At 45.3% G+C, this 12,801-nt stretch overlaps 1 protein-coding gene across 1 annotated transcript; it reads right to left on the bottom strand.

Moving 5' to 3' along the window:
* Positions 1-1,929: 1,929 nt before the first annotated feature.
* Positions 1,930-4,134, bottom strand: Phlda1 (pleckstrin homology-like domain, family A, member 1). Its single transcript, NM_017180.2, has 2 exons — positions 2,887-4,134; positions 1,930-2,492 (listed from the first exon to the last, which is right to left on the bottom strand). The coding sequence occupies exon 1, from the start codon at positions 4,131-4,133 to the stop codon at positions 2,913-2,915; it is 1,221 nt and encodes a 406-aa protein (NP_058876.2). The 5' UTR covers position 4,134; the 3' UTR covers positions 1,930-2,492; positions 2,887-2,912.
* Between the last annotated feature and the right edge of the window lie 8,667 nt (positions 4,135-12,801).

Here is a 12,801-nt window from a genome sequence, read left to right as displayed (position 1 = left end):
ACATATCATTGCCGATACAGGGCTATGAAAATTCTAGCAACTAAGATGTTTTGATGTTTGGGGATCTTTTGGGGGAGGGGGTGTTTTGTTTTGTTTTTTCAGTGATTTTGGCTTTTTGTTTTGTTTTAGCAATGTGATGACCTAGTTCTATATATAAGCCAATAACAGACATGTCTAAAAAACAAACAAACAAACAAAAAAACCCATTTTCTCACAACAGACCCAGTAGTTCACCACATTATCAAGCCAGTCATCACACCCCAGATTTTCAAGTTCCAACCCTCCCTTCCCCCCCTCAGCAACTTTTCAATTAAATCTTAATTTCAAGTCATTTGGTACGACCTTTACTATCCTGATAATACATAAACTTAGAGAGAAAGTGAGGCAGCTGGGAGTAGCTGGCAGTTAACGGGCTGAATGATTTGCTTGCATAGACTACAGTACTGAGTGCTTGCACCCTATCAGAAAGTCCAGAATTAGCCCCTAGGAAGCCACATCAGACTGGGAAATGTGTCAACATGGCTCTTGGGGGCTGCCCCACATACATGCTGTTTTAAACCTTTGGCAGAATATTTCTGCAACTACAAATCAGGCAGCCTGGAAGGTGAGAATTCACTCAGGTTTTCCTGTTTTGAGTTACAACCCTCCCCTTCCCAAATCCCTGCAACTTTCCAACTAAATTATGAATTCAAAATTACAGCACCTGTCTCGCTGGATCTTTCTGTACAGAAGGTTAAAAAAAAAAAAAAAGACCTTATTTCGTAAAGCCAGCGTTCCAGTTTAGATGCTAGAAGATACTGAGAAAGGGTCAGGGCAAACAGTTAGCAGTCAGGCAGTGAGGAAGTGACTTTCAATCCCTAGAGACTTTGGTATTATCTGGGACTGCTTCTCCACTGAAGTGGCAGTAGTGTCTGCCTTTGTGAATCTTGACTGTCCCTTTGATTTTTACACAGTGGAGGGTTTGTTCTACCTTTAAAAGCACATCCTCTCCCTCCACCCCCCGCAACATCCTGACTGTTAAACAAGAGTTTATTTTCTTACTGACAACCTCGAGCCGTGGTTCTCAACCTTCCCAATGCTGTGACCCTTTAATAGAGTTCCTCACGTTGTGATGTTGCTGTGAGTCCCCAGTCATTGCCAGTTCCTAACAGTGACTTTGCAGTTACGAATCATAATGAAGATAGGTAACCTCTGTGTTGTCCCTCAAAGGGGTCAAGACCCCACAGGTTGAGAACCACTGATCTCAGCTTCTCTAGTCTTTCCTTCCTAATGGGGAATTTAGTCACCTAATCAAAACAGGGAAGGCCCAGTCATCCCCCAGAGCCATAAAGAGACAAGTGTGGCCTTTCTCTGCCCAGTCTTATTTTCAGAATGAAATTTAAAATGTTATGGTTCCCAGTCAGTCCTTTTGAAATATTTGCAAATCCCCTTCAGAGTGCATCTATGACAAAGTAAAAGGCTAGGCTAGGAAAATGTGGCCCAAGCTGAGTATGCAGAGATCTGGGTGAAGGGTATGGGATTCTGAACAGGGGTAAAAATACTCTCAGGTGGAGCACCCCATAATTTTAAAATTGAAACATTAATACTCACAATCAAAATTACTTTTGGGGGTGGGGGTGGTGTGCTAGGATTGAATCCCAGGGGCACTTGAGCCCAGCTCTAGGCTCCAAAAGGACTCTCTGCTTTCCTCTCGTAGTAGTAAGTTCCCCTCACAGCAGACTCCATTCACCACATCGTCCAGACAGTGGATCACGCCTCCGGCTGGGCAGTATTTAAATGTTTTAAAATCTAGTGTCATTCTTACTGATTTCTTCCTAGAAAAGCATGATCTCAACCACCAGGTTTTCATAATCATACCTTCCAACCCATTAGCTTTTTAAAAGAAAACATCTGCACACACTACACATCTATGAAAGAGACTCTAAAAAGTGAAAGTAATATCAGAATTTAATTTCAACTTCTTCAAATACAATGAAAAAGAGTCGACTTTATGAGAATGTTCTGGGGATGATGAATCCATTTTTCATGTTTGCCCCACTCCACCACTCTTCTTCCCCTTTTTCTTTTCCAAGATCAGGGCTTACTAGGAAATAGGTTTCTGAAAATAAAGTCTCTTTTTTTTTTTTGGCGAGAAGGGGAAGAGGAGGTGGCCTACATTCAGAAATGTCTTAGAATAGGCATTAAAAAAACATAAATAATCATAAACCAAAATACATTAAAATAAAATTACAGTACATAAATTGCTCCTACAAGGTCCATTACGTTAGGTGATCCTTCCAAAGGTTCATAAATAGTCATCTTGACTCAAAATCGCTTCCTGCACTGTGATGAAGCTTACGCAGAAAAAACTACGAGGAACTGCAAGCGCGCGTTATCCGTAGGGTGATGTCCAAACTACTTGATCTGGCACAGGGCGGGGAGACTCCGTTGGTTTTGATCCAAGTGAACTTAAATAGTAATGCACTCTTCCCACTTCCCGAAGTCCTCAAAACCTGGAAAGGAAGAACACAGAATGAAATGGATGACTCAGAAGTCAAGACCCTGGTCCCTCCCGGCCAGGACAAAGGAGTGCCCAGAAGGACACCAGGTCCGCAGGCACACAATAAAGTAGCACTAAGGAGGATGGCAGTGAACTAGAGTGATCCAGTGCTGCGGGGTAGGTGGTCTATCCCCCGTGCCCAGCTCCCTGGTGAAATTCCTCCCGCTCTTCCTTCCCCGCCCGGCCTCTACAAGTTCCAGCCTGCCTATCTTTTTGCCACCTCTCCACAAACTTGAAACGATTTCTTTTTACTTTGCTTCGGAAGCGGAACCGGTCAACAAGCTTTCCTCTCTTCCCAACAGTCATGCTGGCAGGTTTCTAGGAGTCCCAAGTTGCCAGGACCTTACCTTGAGTGGCCCGGGTGCCGCCCTCTTCAGGCAGAGTTGGAGGTGCTGCGGAGAAGCCGGTGGCCCTGTGGCTGCGAGTGGAGAGGCTGGTGCGCATGCTGGAGTTGGTGTGGATGAGGGTGAGGGTGCGGGTGCGGGTGCGAGTGCGCGTGAGGGTGAGGGTGAGGGTAAAGATGAGGATGCGGGTGCGGGTAGGAGTGGAGCTGTTGGGGCTGGGGCTGCTGCTGGGGTTGGGGCTGAGGTTGGGGTTGGGGTTGGGGTTGAGGCTGGATCTGCGGCTGGGGCTGGGGTTGGATCTGCGGCTGGGGCTGGGGTTGGATCTGCTGCGTCTGCGGAGGCTGCTGCTGGACCAGGTGCTGCTGCTTCTGCCTCGTAGACTTGACCGCCAGTATGGCCTGACGATTTTTGTACTGCACCATCTGCAACGTGATCTCTGCGTTCCAGCCCTGGTCCTGGGGACACCGAAAGTCGATCTCTTTGCCCTCCGCCATCACCACAGTGAAGTACATATACTTGCCCTTGCGCTCCACGCAGTCTACAGTCTTCATATTGGAAAAGTGCAATTCCTTCAGCTTGGCTGGTGGCTCAAGGCTGGTGACGGCGGGGCCACTAGGTTGGGACGGTTCGGCTGTCCCCTGCCCGGGCTGTTGCTGCTGCTGTTGCTGCTGCTGATGTTGTACCTGCTTGGGCGGTATGAGCAGTAGCCCTTCCTCAGTGAGGATGCAGCACTTTTTCTTCCAGAGCTGCAGCAGCCCGTCGCTTCGCTTTTCCAGCACTCCTTCCTTCAGCGCCTTGCAACCGCTGCTCTCCAGCATCCTTCCGGCATAAGGGGTGCTGCTGCTCCGCTCGGCCTTTAGGCTTCCAGACGCTCCGGCTGGGGGTAGCAGTAGCAGCCGTGCGCTGTCCTCGCTCCAGCGGCTTCCGCGGCCGCCTGCCCGGAGCGCACAGAGAAGGCTGACTCGCAGGAGACAGAGCGGTGGCGGTGGCGGCGGTGGCTCGGGGTCCCGGCAGAGGGACAGGCGAGTCCTGACCCGCCACAAGATCCCGGAGCCGTGAGCGGGCTGCTCTCTGCCGTCTTCCGCGGAGCGCTCACTGAAGGGCACTGGCCGGGGCCCCTCGCAGCGCTTTTCAATGGGCCACCCTCCCCACCCCCGAGTGACACCCAGCGGAAAAGGCGGCTCCTGGCTCCCGCGCCGCGGGGGAAAACCCAGCTCCGAGAGGCGCTCGGCAGCCGGCGTACGCCTCATTAACTTGGGGCCTTCCCAGTGCCCGCCGTGGACACGCCCCCGCCGCTGGCTCCGCCCCCGCCGGCTCCGCCCCGCCGCCCACGGCCTCCCGCGCCGCCTGGAAGCCGGGCTCCGGAAACTCTTGGCGGCTCCACGCGGTCGCTGAGGTCGCCGCGGCTGCCGGGCGGCGACTGCCGACGCCCAGAGGGCGCCGAAAGGCCAACCCCACAGTCCCGCCCTTCCCAGGCGGGTGGGCTCTCCGCTGCGGGGGCGAGTAGCAGATCCAGGCAGGCCTGGGGAGCCATCCCTGGGGTTAGCGCGGAGCCGGTTCCAGACCAAGGCATAAAACTTAGGGAACCCAGTTCCATAGTGTGCATTTCCCCCCATACCTATGTAAACACCTCAGGGAACAAAGCCCAAGTGTGCTTCGAGCTTTTTTCAGTCATTAAATAATCCTTCCTGGAGAAATTAGCAAAGTCAAAACAATAAAGCTGAGGATTTGATGTAGTGGCAGGAAAAGAAGGGTGGACTCGCTCCAGGTATATATTCTTGACTTCCTTTTCCAACACAGGGCACAGGCAAAATAGCCAGACTCACCAAGCTCTCGTGGTTTTATTTGTTGGGGGGAGGGGGTGTTTGTTTTGCTTTGTTGGTTTTCGTGTTTATATTTTGCTTGTGTGTATACATTACATAGTACGTATATTGTATGTGAATGCAGGTCAGAAATCAGCAGGTCCCTGGAACCGGTAGTGACCCACCCTACAGGTTCTGGGAATTGAACGAGGGTCCTCTGCTAGGGCTGCAATTTCTCTAGCTCCTCAGGTTTCCTTTCAGATCAGACCTTGCAGTCAGTCCATAGCAGTAGCAGGGTAGGCAGTTGTCCAGTACTGGGAGATCCCACACATAAGCCTTGGCGAATATCCTATAAACACCTATGGGTATCTGACTCTGGGAAGGTCCTAGTCCCAGTCTTGCATTTAAACCTTTCAGACACTGCTTCCTGATAAGGTAGAATAAAAGGCATGGATAATAGTCTCCAGTTTGAGGGGTTGGGGATTTAGCTCAGTGGTAGAGCGCAAGGCCCTGGGTTCGGTCCCCAGCTCCGAAAAAAAAAAAAAAAAAAAAGAAAAATAGTCTCCAGTTTAGGAAAATAACCTCTAAGTCTTCTCTCATAATAAAGAGATAGGATAAAACAGTCTCGGTCAAACAAGGGCTGCTGCCACACTGCGAGAAGTCAAGAATCCAATTGAAGAAAATGGAGAGGATGAATTACGCACATGTTTTTGTGTGTCCTGCTAAGAAATTCGAACTTAATCTGAGAGCTAGCAGAAGAGTCCCTTTAAAAATAGGTTTTTTCTTTTCTTTTTTTCCCCATCTTTATTAACTTGAGTATTTATTTACATTTCGAATGTTATTCCCTTTCCCCGCTTCCGGGCCAACATCCCCCTAACCCCTCCCCCTCCCCTTCTATATGGCCTTCCCCTCCCCATCCTCCCCCCATTACCACCCTTCCCCCAACAATCACGTTCACTGGGTGTTCAGTCTTGGCAGGACCAAGGGCTTCCCCTTCCACTGGTGCCCTTACTAGGCTTTATTCATTGCTACCTATGCAGTTGGAGCCCAGGGTCAGTCCATGTATAGTCTTTGGGTAGTGGCTTAGTCCCTGGAAGCTCTGGTTGGTTGGCATTGTTGTTCATATGGGGTCTCAAGCCCCTTCAAGCTTTCAGTTCTTTCTCTGATTCCTTCAACTGGGATCCCGTTCTCAGTTCAGTGGTTTGCTGCTGGCATTCACCTATGTATTTGCCATATTCTGGCTGTGTCTCTCAGGAGAGATCTACATCCAGTTCCTGTCAGCCTGCACTTCTTTGCTTCATCCATCTTATCTAGTTTGGTGGCAGTATATGTATGGGCCACATGTGGGGCAAAAAACAGGGTTCTTGAACCTTCATTAAATAGTTCATTAAAGGTTCTGATCAAATGGACCAGTTCAAAAATAACTTTAAATGAGTTTTAAATTTGGCTTGTATTTCAGGGCTTTTTCAATGCTTTTTTTTTTAATCCAAAAAAGGAAAGATTTCTCTTTTTTTAGATTTATTTATTATATGAGTACACCATAGTTGTCTTCACACACACCAGAAGAGGGCATCAGATCTGATTACAGATGGTTATGAGCCACCGTGTGGTTGCTAGGATTTGAACTCAGGACCTCTGGAACAGCAGTCAGTGCTCTTAACCACTGAGCCATGTCTCCAGCCCAAGTAAAGATTTCTAATGTGATTATGCATTAACAATATCTTGGTGCATACCAAGAATAGATTTGTAATTCTGATTATTAACCACCTTAGTTTCCCCTACCTCTGTAGGACAGGTCAGCATGTCGGAGTTCCTACGCTGCCAGCTGTTTGTCTTTTTCAGCAGAATGGCATTCTCTGACCGTAAACCAGGTACAGCTGTGTGGCAGACACATACTGGTTTTCCATCGGCAAAACACTGGACTGTGAACTGTAGCCCGGCTTTTCAGAGAAACTAGGCACTGTCTTCCCAAAATACTTGCAAATGCCCAGTCATCATTGCTTTCAAACGTGCCTATTTCATTCTGACTAAAGACTTTTAAACTCCCTGTTTCCCTCTGCCTGTTTCACTAAGTGCACATTGACCACAATGAGTTTGATTGGAAATTTAAGTTTCAGAATTTTGTAGATTGAAATTCTGCTCAATTGATTGCAACAGCCACCTCATTTAATTGGCTATAGCGACCTTTTTCTTTTCCTAAAGAAAAAAACAAACAACAAAAACAACAACAACAAAAAAGATAAATCATCAGAACAATGAAGGAAACAATCATTAAAATGTTTTACTTTACATAATGGCTCATTCAACTTGTCTTTAAGGACACTGTCTGTTTTCCACCTGTCTTGTACATCCAAGTTAAATACTCAGTAACTCCTATAAAGATTGAGTTACAGAAAACGGGACAGAGGATATTTTACTTAAAAGGAGCCTGAAAAAAAAATTCTAACATTCTAGTTACAATGGAGGAATCACTAACCATACAAAACAACTTCTTGGATGGAACCGCTTTAGTAAGGGGCCCAGTAGCTCTTACCTAGAGCCTTAGGATTGAATTTCAGGGAAAATGTCTACTTGGGACACTCCCACTAAGGACTCCAAGTGCCCCATCTACATGGCAGTCAGGGAACGAGCGCCATCAGCACCCTGTACACTCATGTACAGCTCAAATGTGAAGGCACCTTCTTACACCAGTTTAGAGGTGAGGGAGGGGACCAAGGTGGGGTGTGGCTCTGTGCACAGCTGTGCTCTGCTGTAATCCTGAACCTTGTTTCCCAGTTTCCTGTGTCGAGATTTTCCTTTTAACTACTTCCAACACATGGCTCGTAAAGATTGCAGATGTGTTAAGCACACCTGCCTCTCAGCACTCTTCTCTATCAATACCTACCTATCAAACCCTTTATGCACATGGTTTATCTTTAAAATGAACTACAACATGCACTACACCTGACTCATATTATTCCCTAAGTCCATACACATCGAATCCACTGGGGTTGGCGATTTTCATTTGTTTGTTTTGAGCAATAGTTTTAGGAATCTACATGAGCATCCCAATGTCTGCAAAAGTAACAAGGTCTGATAAAATGGCTGAGGTTAAAGCTTCTGGCCTTGCAGACTGAGTGGCCTTGCCACTCTATTGTGTGCACAGGAAAGTTAAAAAGCTATTATACCATGAAATTATCAGGTTTTGTGTTTAAAACGCAAATAATCCCAGCTACATGGGTATATTTCTCAGCCACTTCCTAGTTTTCTGGAAAAAAGAACTTCAAAAATTCTTAATTTTAACTTCTAGAAGTTAATTTTTTTTTAAATTTATTTTTTTTTAAGATTTTATTTTATTGTATATGAGTACACTGTAACTACCTTCAGATGCACCAGAAGAGGGCATCAGATCTCATTACAGATGGTTGTAAGCCACCATGTGGTTGCTGGGATTTGAACTCAGGACCTCAGGAAGAGCAGTCGGTGCTCTTAACCACTGAGCCATCTCTCCAGCCCTAGAAGTTAATTTTTAATAGACTTCCCAGGTCTACAGCTTTTTGCAATACAAACTGGTGAGCTATTGCCCCCTAGTGACCAACTTGTGTAGCACACCTAAGTGTCTCTAGAATAAATCCTCAAGTACTGTAGGTTGCAGATCCAAGATCACTTTACAGCACCTACAGAGGTTTGCTCTCTGGCCAACACCCGCCCAGCCAGCATTCTGTTTATGGGACAAGCAGTGCACATACCCACTCCATCCCCCATTTTTCTTACGCTGAGTATGGGACCTAGGGCCTTGTAGAAACTCAGCAAGTACTCCACTAGGTAGCCAACATCTCCAGCCCAACACCTGGCCAGACCCAGGAACTACACATTTTTTACCTTCTTTCTCTACCCCCCATGAGACTCCAATCCCTAGCCCCAGCTCCTGCAAACTTGCCTTTCGGTTTCACTCTTCCCAGGCAATCCTTCAAATGGGTTGGGTAGATGAAAATGAAAGTGTGTTTGCACACCATCAGATATCCTCACCATCAGATATCCTCACCATCAGATATTCTGAAACTGGAGTGGCAGGTAGCTGACTTGAATCCTGGGAAGCACAGCATCCAAACCCCTCCAAGCCATGTTAACTCCACTCCCTTTCCCAAATCCTGCAGCCTTTTGTCACTCAAAGCAGTTTAGATTCCACCTTAGGCTGGGGCTAATTCCTTCCTAATTTTACTTCCCATCACCTTTTGACCAGAACTGGCATGTCTCTATATGCAGCACTCCCGGAGGAAGAGACCTGCAAGCTAACTAACCTGGTCTATGTAGTGAGTCCCAGGCCAGTGAGACCTACACAATGGGAATTTCCTCTAAATAAAATGCAAGTTAACAAATTGCACTTCACTAAACACCAAGTAACTATTTAAGCCTTCTTCAATCTAAATGACGGCAGCTATTGCTGTCACTGTAAATTCTATTCCAATTCATATCAGAATCTACTGAATGTGTGTGTGTGTCCAACTAAACTATAACCTCGCCATAATGCTGGAAACACCAAATGCGAAGTCCAAAATCACACTGGACAGAGTAGGCATCTCAGTTTTGCTCTATACCTCAAAGGTGATGTGACTCCATCGATGTCAGGCTAAAGATAGGACAGTAGAATTGACGTTATTTCCTTTCTGTCTTCTCAGGATAAGACCAAAGACCAAAGAAAACACACACAAACAGTCTAAATCGAGGTCACCTTAAAGATGAAGGTAGCAAACATGAAAAGCTTTCAACGGGGCCATGGCTTTGCCATTACCTAGTCTAGTAGTATTTACGTGTACCTACACACCTGTTATCTAGCAAGCCTTTGAAACCACTAAAAACACCTGAGTTCTTCCAACGTATGCTCAAAGTCAAACAACCAAGTTTAAGTATACTTCTGTTAATAAAACTTCTATGGTTACATCAGGTTCTAGATATATTTTACTACTGCTCATGTCTTAATACAAAGTAGACTCTTCCTAACAAATGGGAGCTGGACTCAAAAACCCAAGTTTAATCATGTTACCCACTTATGACATATTCTTATACCTGGCCATTAAAAGCATTATCACACGGATTATTCAGGTTTGCATAATTTTGTCTTTCTCATCCTCATCCTTCCAACAAAGGAACTTCCTAGATGTCAACAGATTTATTGGGAAGGGAGGAATACAGCAGTCTGTGTTTGTAATGTTCTATCCTACACCTTAAAATCACCCAAGAAAAAGCTTACCTACCACGCAAGCTTTTCTGCTGTTTTAAAGATTCATTTTACGGTTCTGAGGGGTGTCTGCCATCTCCCTTGGATGGGAGTTATGTAAAGACGCTGTGAAGGTGCTAGGAAGGGAACCAGGACCTTTGCAAAAGCAGCAAATGCCTCTTACTGAGCCATCCCTTCAGGCTCACCCAGGCTATATTTCTAAATAGTATTCCTTCCCCTACTCTTAAGAAGTGAGTTTTAAATGATACTCACCCAGCACTTCTAAGAAATTAAGGAGAGCTCTATGACCCTGGAAAACTTTAGGCCTCAATGTACTCAACTATACACAAAACCAAAAGTACTACCTATCAAGCCTGAGGTCATGTACTTAGAGAAACTAACTGAAGTTTCACGTTAGCATTTTAAAGTGTACCAACTGTAGCACAGGATGGGCTACAACCTAACATCGTGTGTGCTGAGACTGCAGGCTGTTCACCTTATCTGCACACCACTTTCCAGCTGTACTTTCACTTTCTGTCTTCAGTTCCCCATGTGCCTAGAACACTCCCCAGCTTTTTCCCCCTTCTTTATTGAATATTTTATGTATTTACATTTGTTATCCCATTCTCTCTCCCCCTGCTTGTATGAAGATACTCCCATTCTTGTATACCCTTTCCCACCTCAACACCCTGACATTCCCTACACTGGGGAAATGAGCCTTCACAGGACCAAGGGCTTCTGTCAGGCAATGACATCCTCTATTACATATGCAGCTGGAGTCATCAGTTCCTCCGTGTGTACTCTTTGGTTGGTGGCTTAGTCCCTGGGAACTCTAGGGGGTTCTGGTTAGTTGATAATGTTATTCTTCCTATGGGTGGCAAGCTCCTTCAAGTACTTCAGTCTTTTTCTAATTCCATTGGGGTCCCCATGCTCGGTCTGATGGTTAGCTGCAAGCATCCTCATCTGTATCAATAAGGCTCTGGCAGAGCCTCCCAGGAGACATCCATATCAAACTCCTGTCAGTAAGCATCAGCAATAGTGACTGGGTTTGGTGGCTGCATATCAGATGAATCCCCAGGTGGGGCAGTCTGTGCTCCACTCTGTCACTGTATTTCCTCCCTCCCATGAGTTAAGCACCCACATTTTAGTCTTCCTTCTTGAGCTTCATATGTTGAGCTTTCTTGGGTTATCAGAGCTTTTGGGCTAATATCTACTTCTCAGTTGAGTGCTTACAGTGTTTGTTCTTTTGTGACTGGGTTACCTCATTCAGGATATTTTCTATTTCCATTCATTTGCCTACGAATTTCAGGTAGTCATTGTTTTTAATAGTTGAGTAGTACTCCATTGTGTAAAGGTACAATTTTGTGTCCATTCCTCTGCTGAAGGGCATCTGGGTTCTGGCTATTATAAACAAGGCTGCTATGAACTTAGTGGAGCCTATGTCCTTGTTTTATGTTGGAGCATCTTTTGGATATATGCACAGAAATGGTCCTCAGGTAGTACTAGGTCTAATTTTATGAGGAACCACCAGGCTGATTTCCATAGTGGTTGTACCAGCTTGCAACCCCAACAATGGAAGAATGTTCCTCTTTCTCCATATCCATTCTGACTGGTGTGAGGTGGAATCTCAGGGCTGTTTTGATTTGCATTTCCCTAACAACTAAGGATGCTGAACATTTCTTTAAGTGCTCCTTGGGCATTGTTTAGCACTATATCCCAATTTTAGTAGGATTACTTGGTTCTCTGGAGTTCTTTTCTTTGTATATATTAAATATTAGCCCTCTATTGGACATATGATTGGTAAAGATCTTTTCCCAACCTGTTGGTTGCCTTTTGTCCTATTGACAGTGGCTGGATACAAAGTTAACTCAAATCAGTAGCCTTCCTCTACTCAAAGGATAAACAGGTTGAGAAAGAAATTAGGGAAACAACAGCCTTCACAATAGTCAAATATAAAACACCTTGGGGTGACTATAACCAAGCAAGTGAAAGACCTGTATGACACGAACTTCAAGTCCCTGAAGAAACTGAAGCTCTCAGAAGATGGAAAGATCTCCCATGCTCATTAATTGGCAGGATTAATATAGTAAAAATGGACATCTTGCCAAAAACAATCTACAGATTCAACGCAATCTCCATCAAAATTGCAAAGCAGTTCTTCAGTTAGAAAGAGCACTTTGCAAAGAGCATTTGCAAACTCAATTGGAATAACAAAAAAACCAGGATAGCTAAAATTATCCTCAATAAAAGAACTTCTGGGGGAATCACTATCCCTGACTTCATGCTGTATTACTGAGCAATAGTGATTAAAAACTGCATGGTATTGGTACAGAGACAGGCAGATGGACCAGTGGAAATACAAACAAACCCACACACCTATGGTCACTTGATCTTTGACAAAGAAGCTAAAACCATCCATCCAGTGGATAAAGGATAGCATTTTCAACAAATGGTGCTGGTTCAATTGGAGGTCAGCTTGTAGAAGAATGCAAATCAATCCACTCTTACCGCCCAGTACAAAGCTCAAGTCCAAGTGGATCAGGACCTCCACATCAAACCAGATAATACTCAAACTAATAGAAGAAAAAGTGGGGAAGAGCCTCGAACACATGGGCACTGGGAAATTTTCCTAAACAGAACACTAATGACTTATGCTCTAAGATCAAGAATCCACAAATGGGATCTCATAAAACTGTAAAGCTTCTGTAAGGCAAAGGACACACTCCCAAGCTCTAGAGCACTCTAGCCTGGTTCCTTTAGCCAAATGCCAGATTTCCAGCTTATCCCTACCTCAAGTTTTTATTGTGGCAGAAATTATTTTACCAAACCATAAAATAAACTTCAGGTTTGTCACTTGCATTTCTGATCCTGTAGTTTCAAGTACTACCTTTACATTAAGCAACTTGAGCTTTGTATCAA

This window comes from Rattus norvegicus, chromosome 7, assembly GCF_036323735.1.
Source record: "Rattus norvegicus strain BN/NHsdMcwi chromosome 7, GRCr8, whole genome shotgun sequence".
Taxonomy (NCBI): Eukaryota; Metazoa; Chordata; class Mammalia; order Rodentia; family Muridae; genus Rattus; species Rattus norvegicus.
Note: the sequence above shows the minus strand (reverse complement) of the source record. Positions and strands in the feature narration are given on the sequence as shown.

Excerpts from the sequence above, each read along its gene's own strand:
- Phlda1 (NM_017180.2), bottom strand. The coding sequence starts at position 4,133 with ATGAGGCGTACGCCGGCTGCCGAGCGCCTCTCGGAGCTGGGTTTTCCC.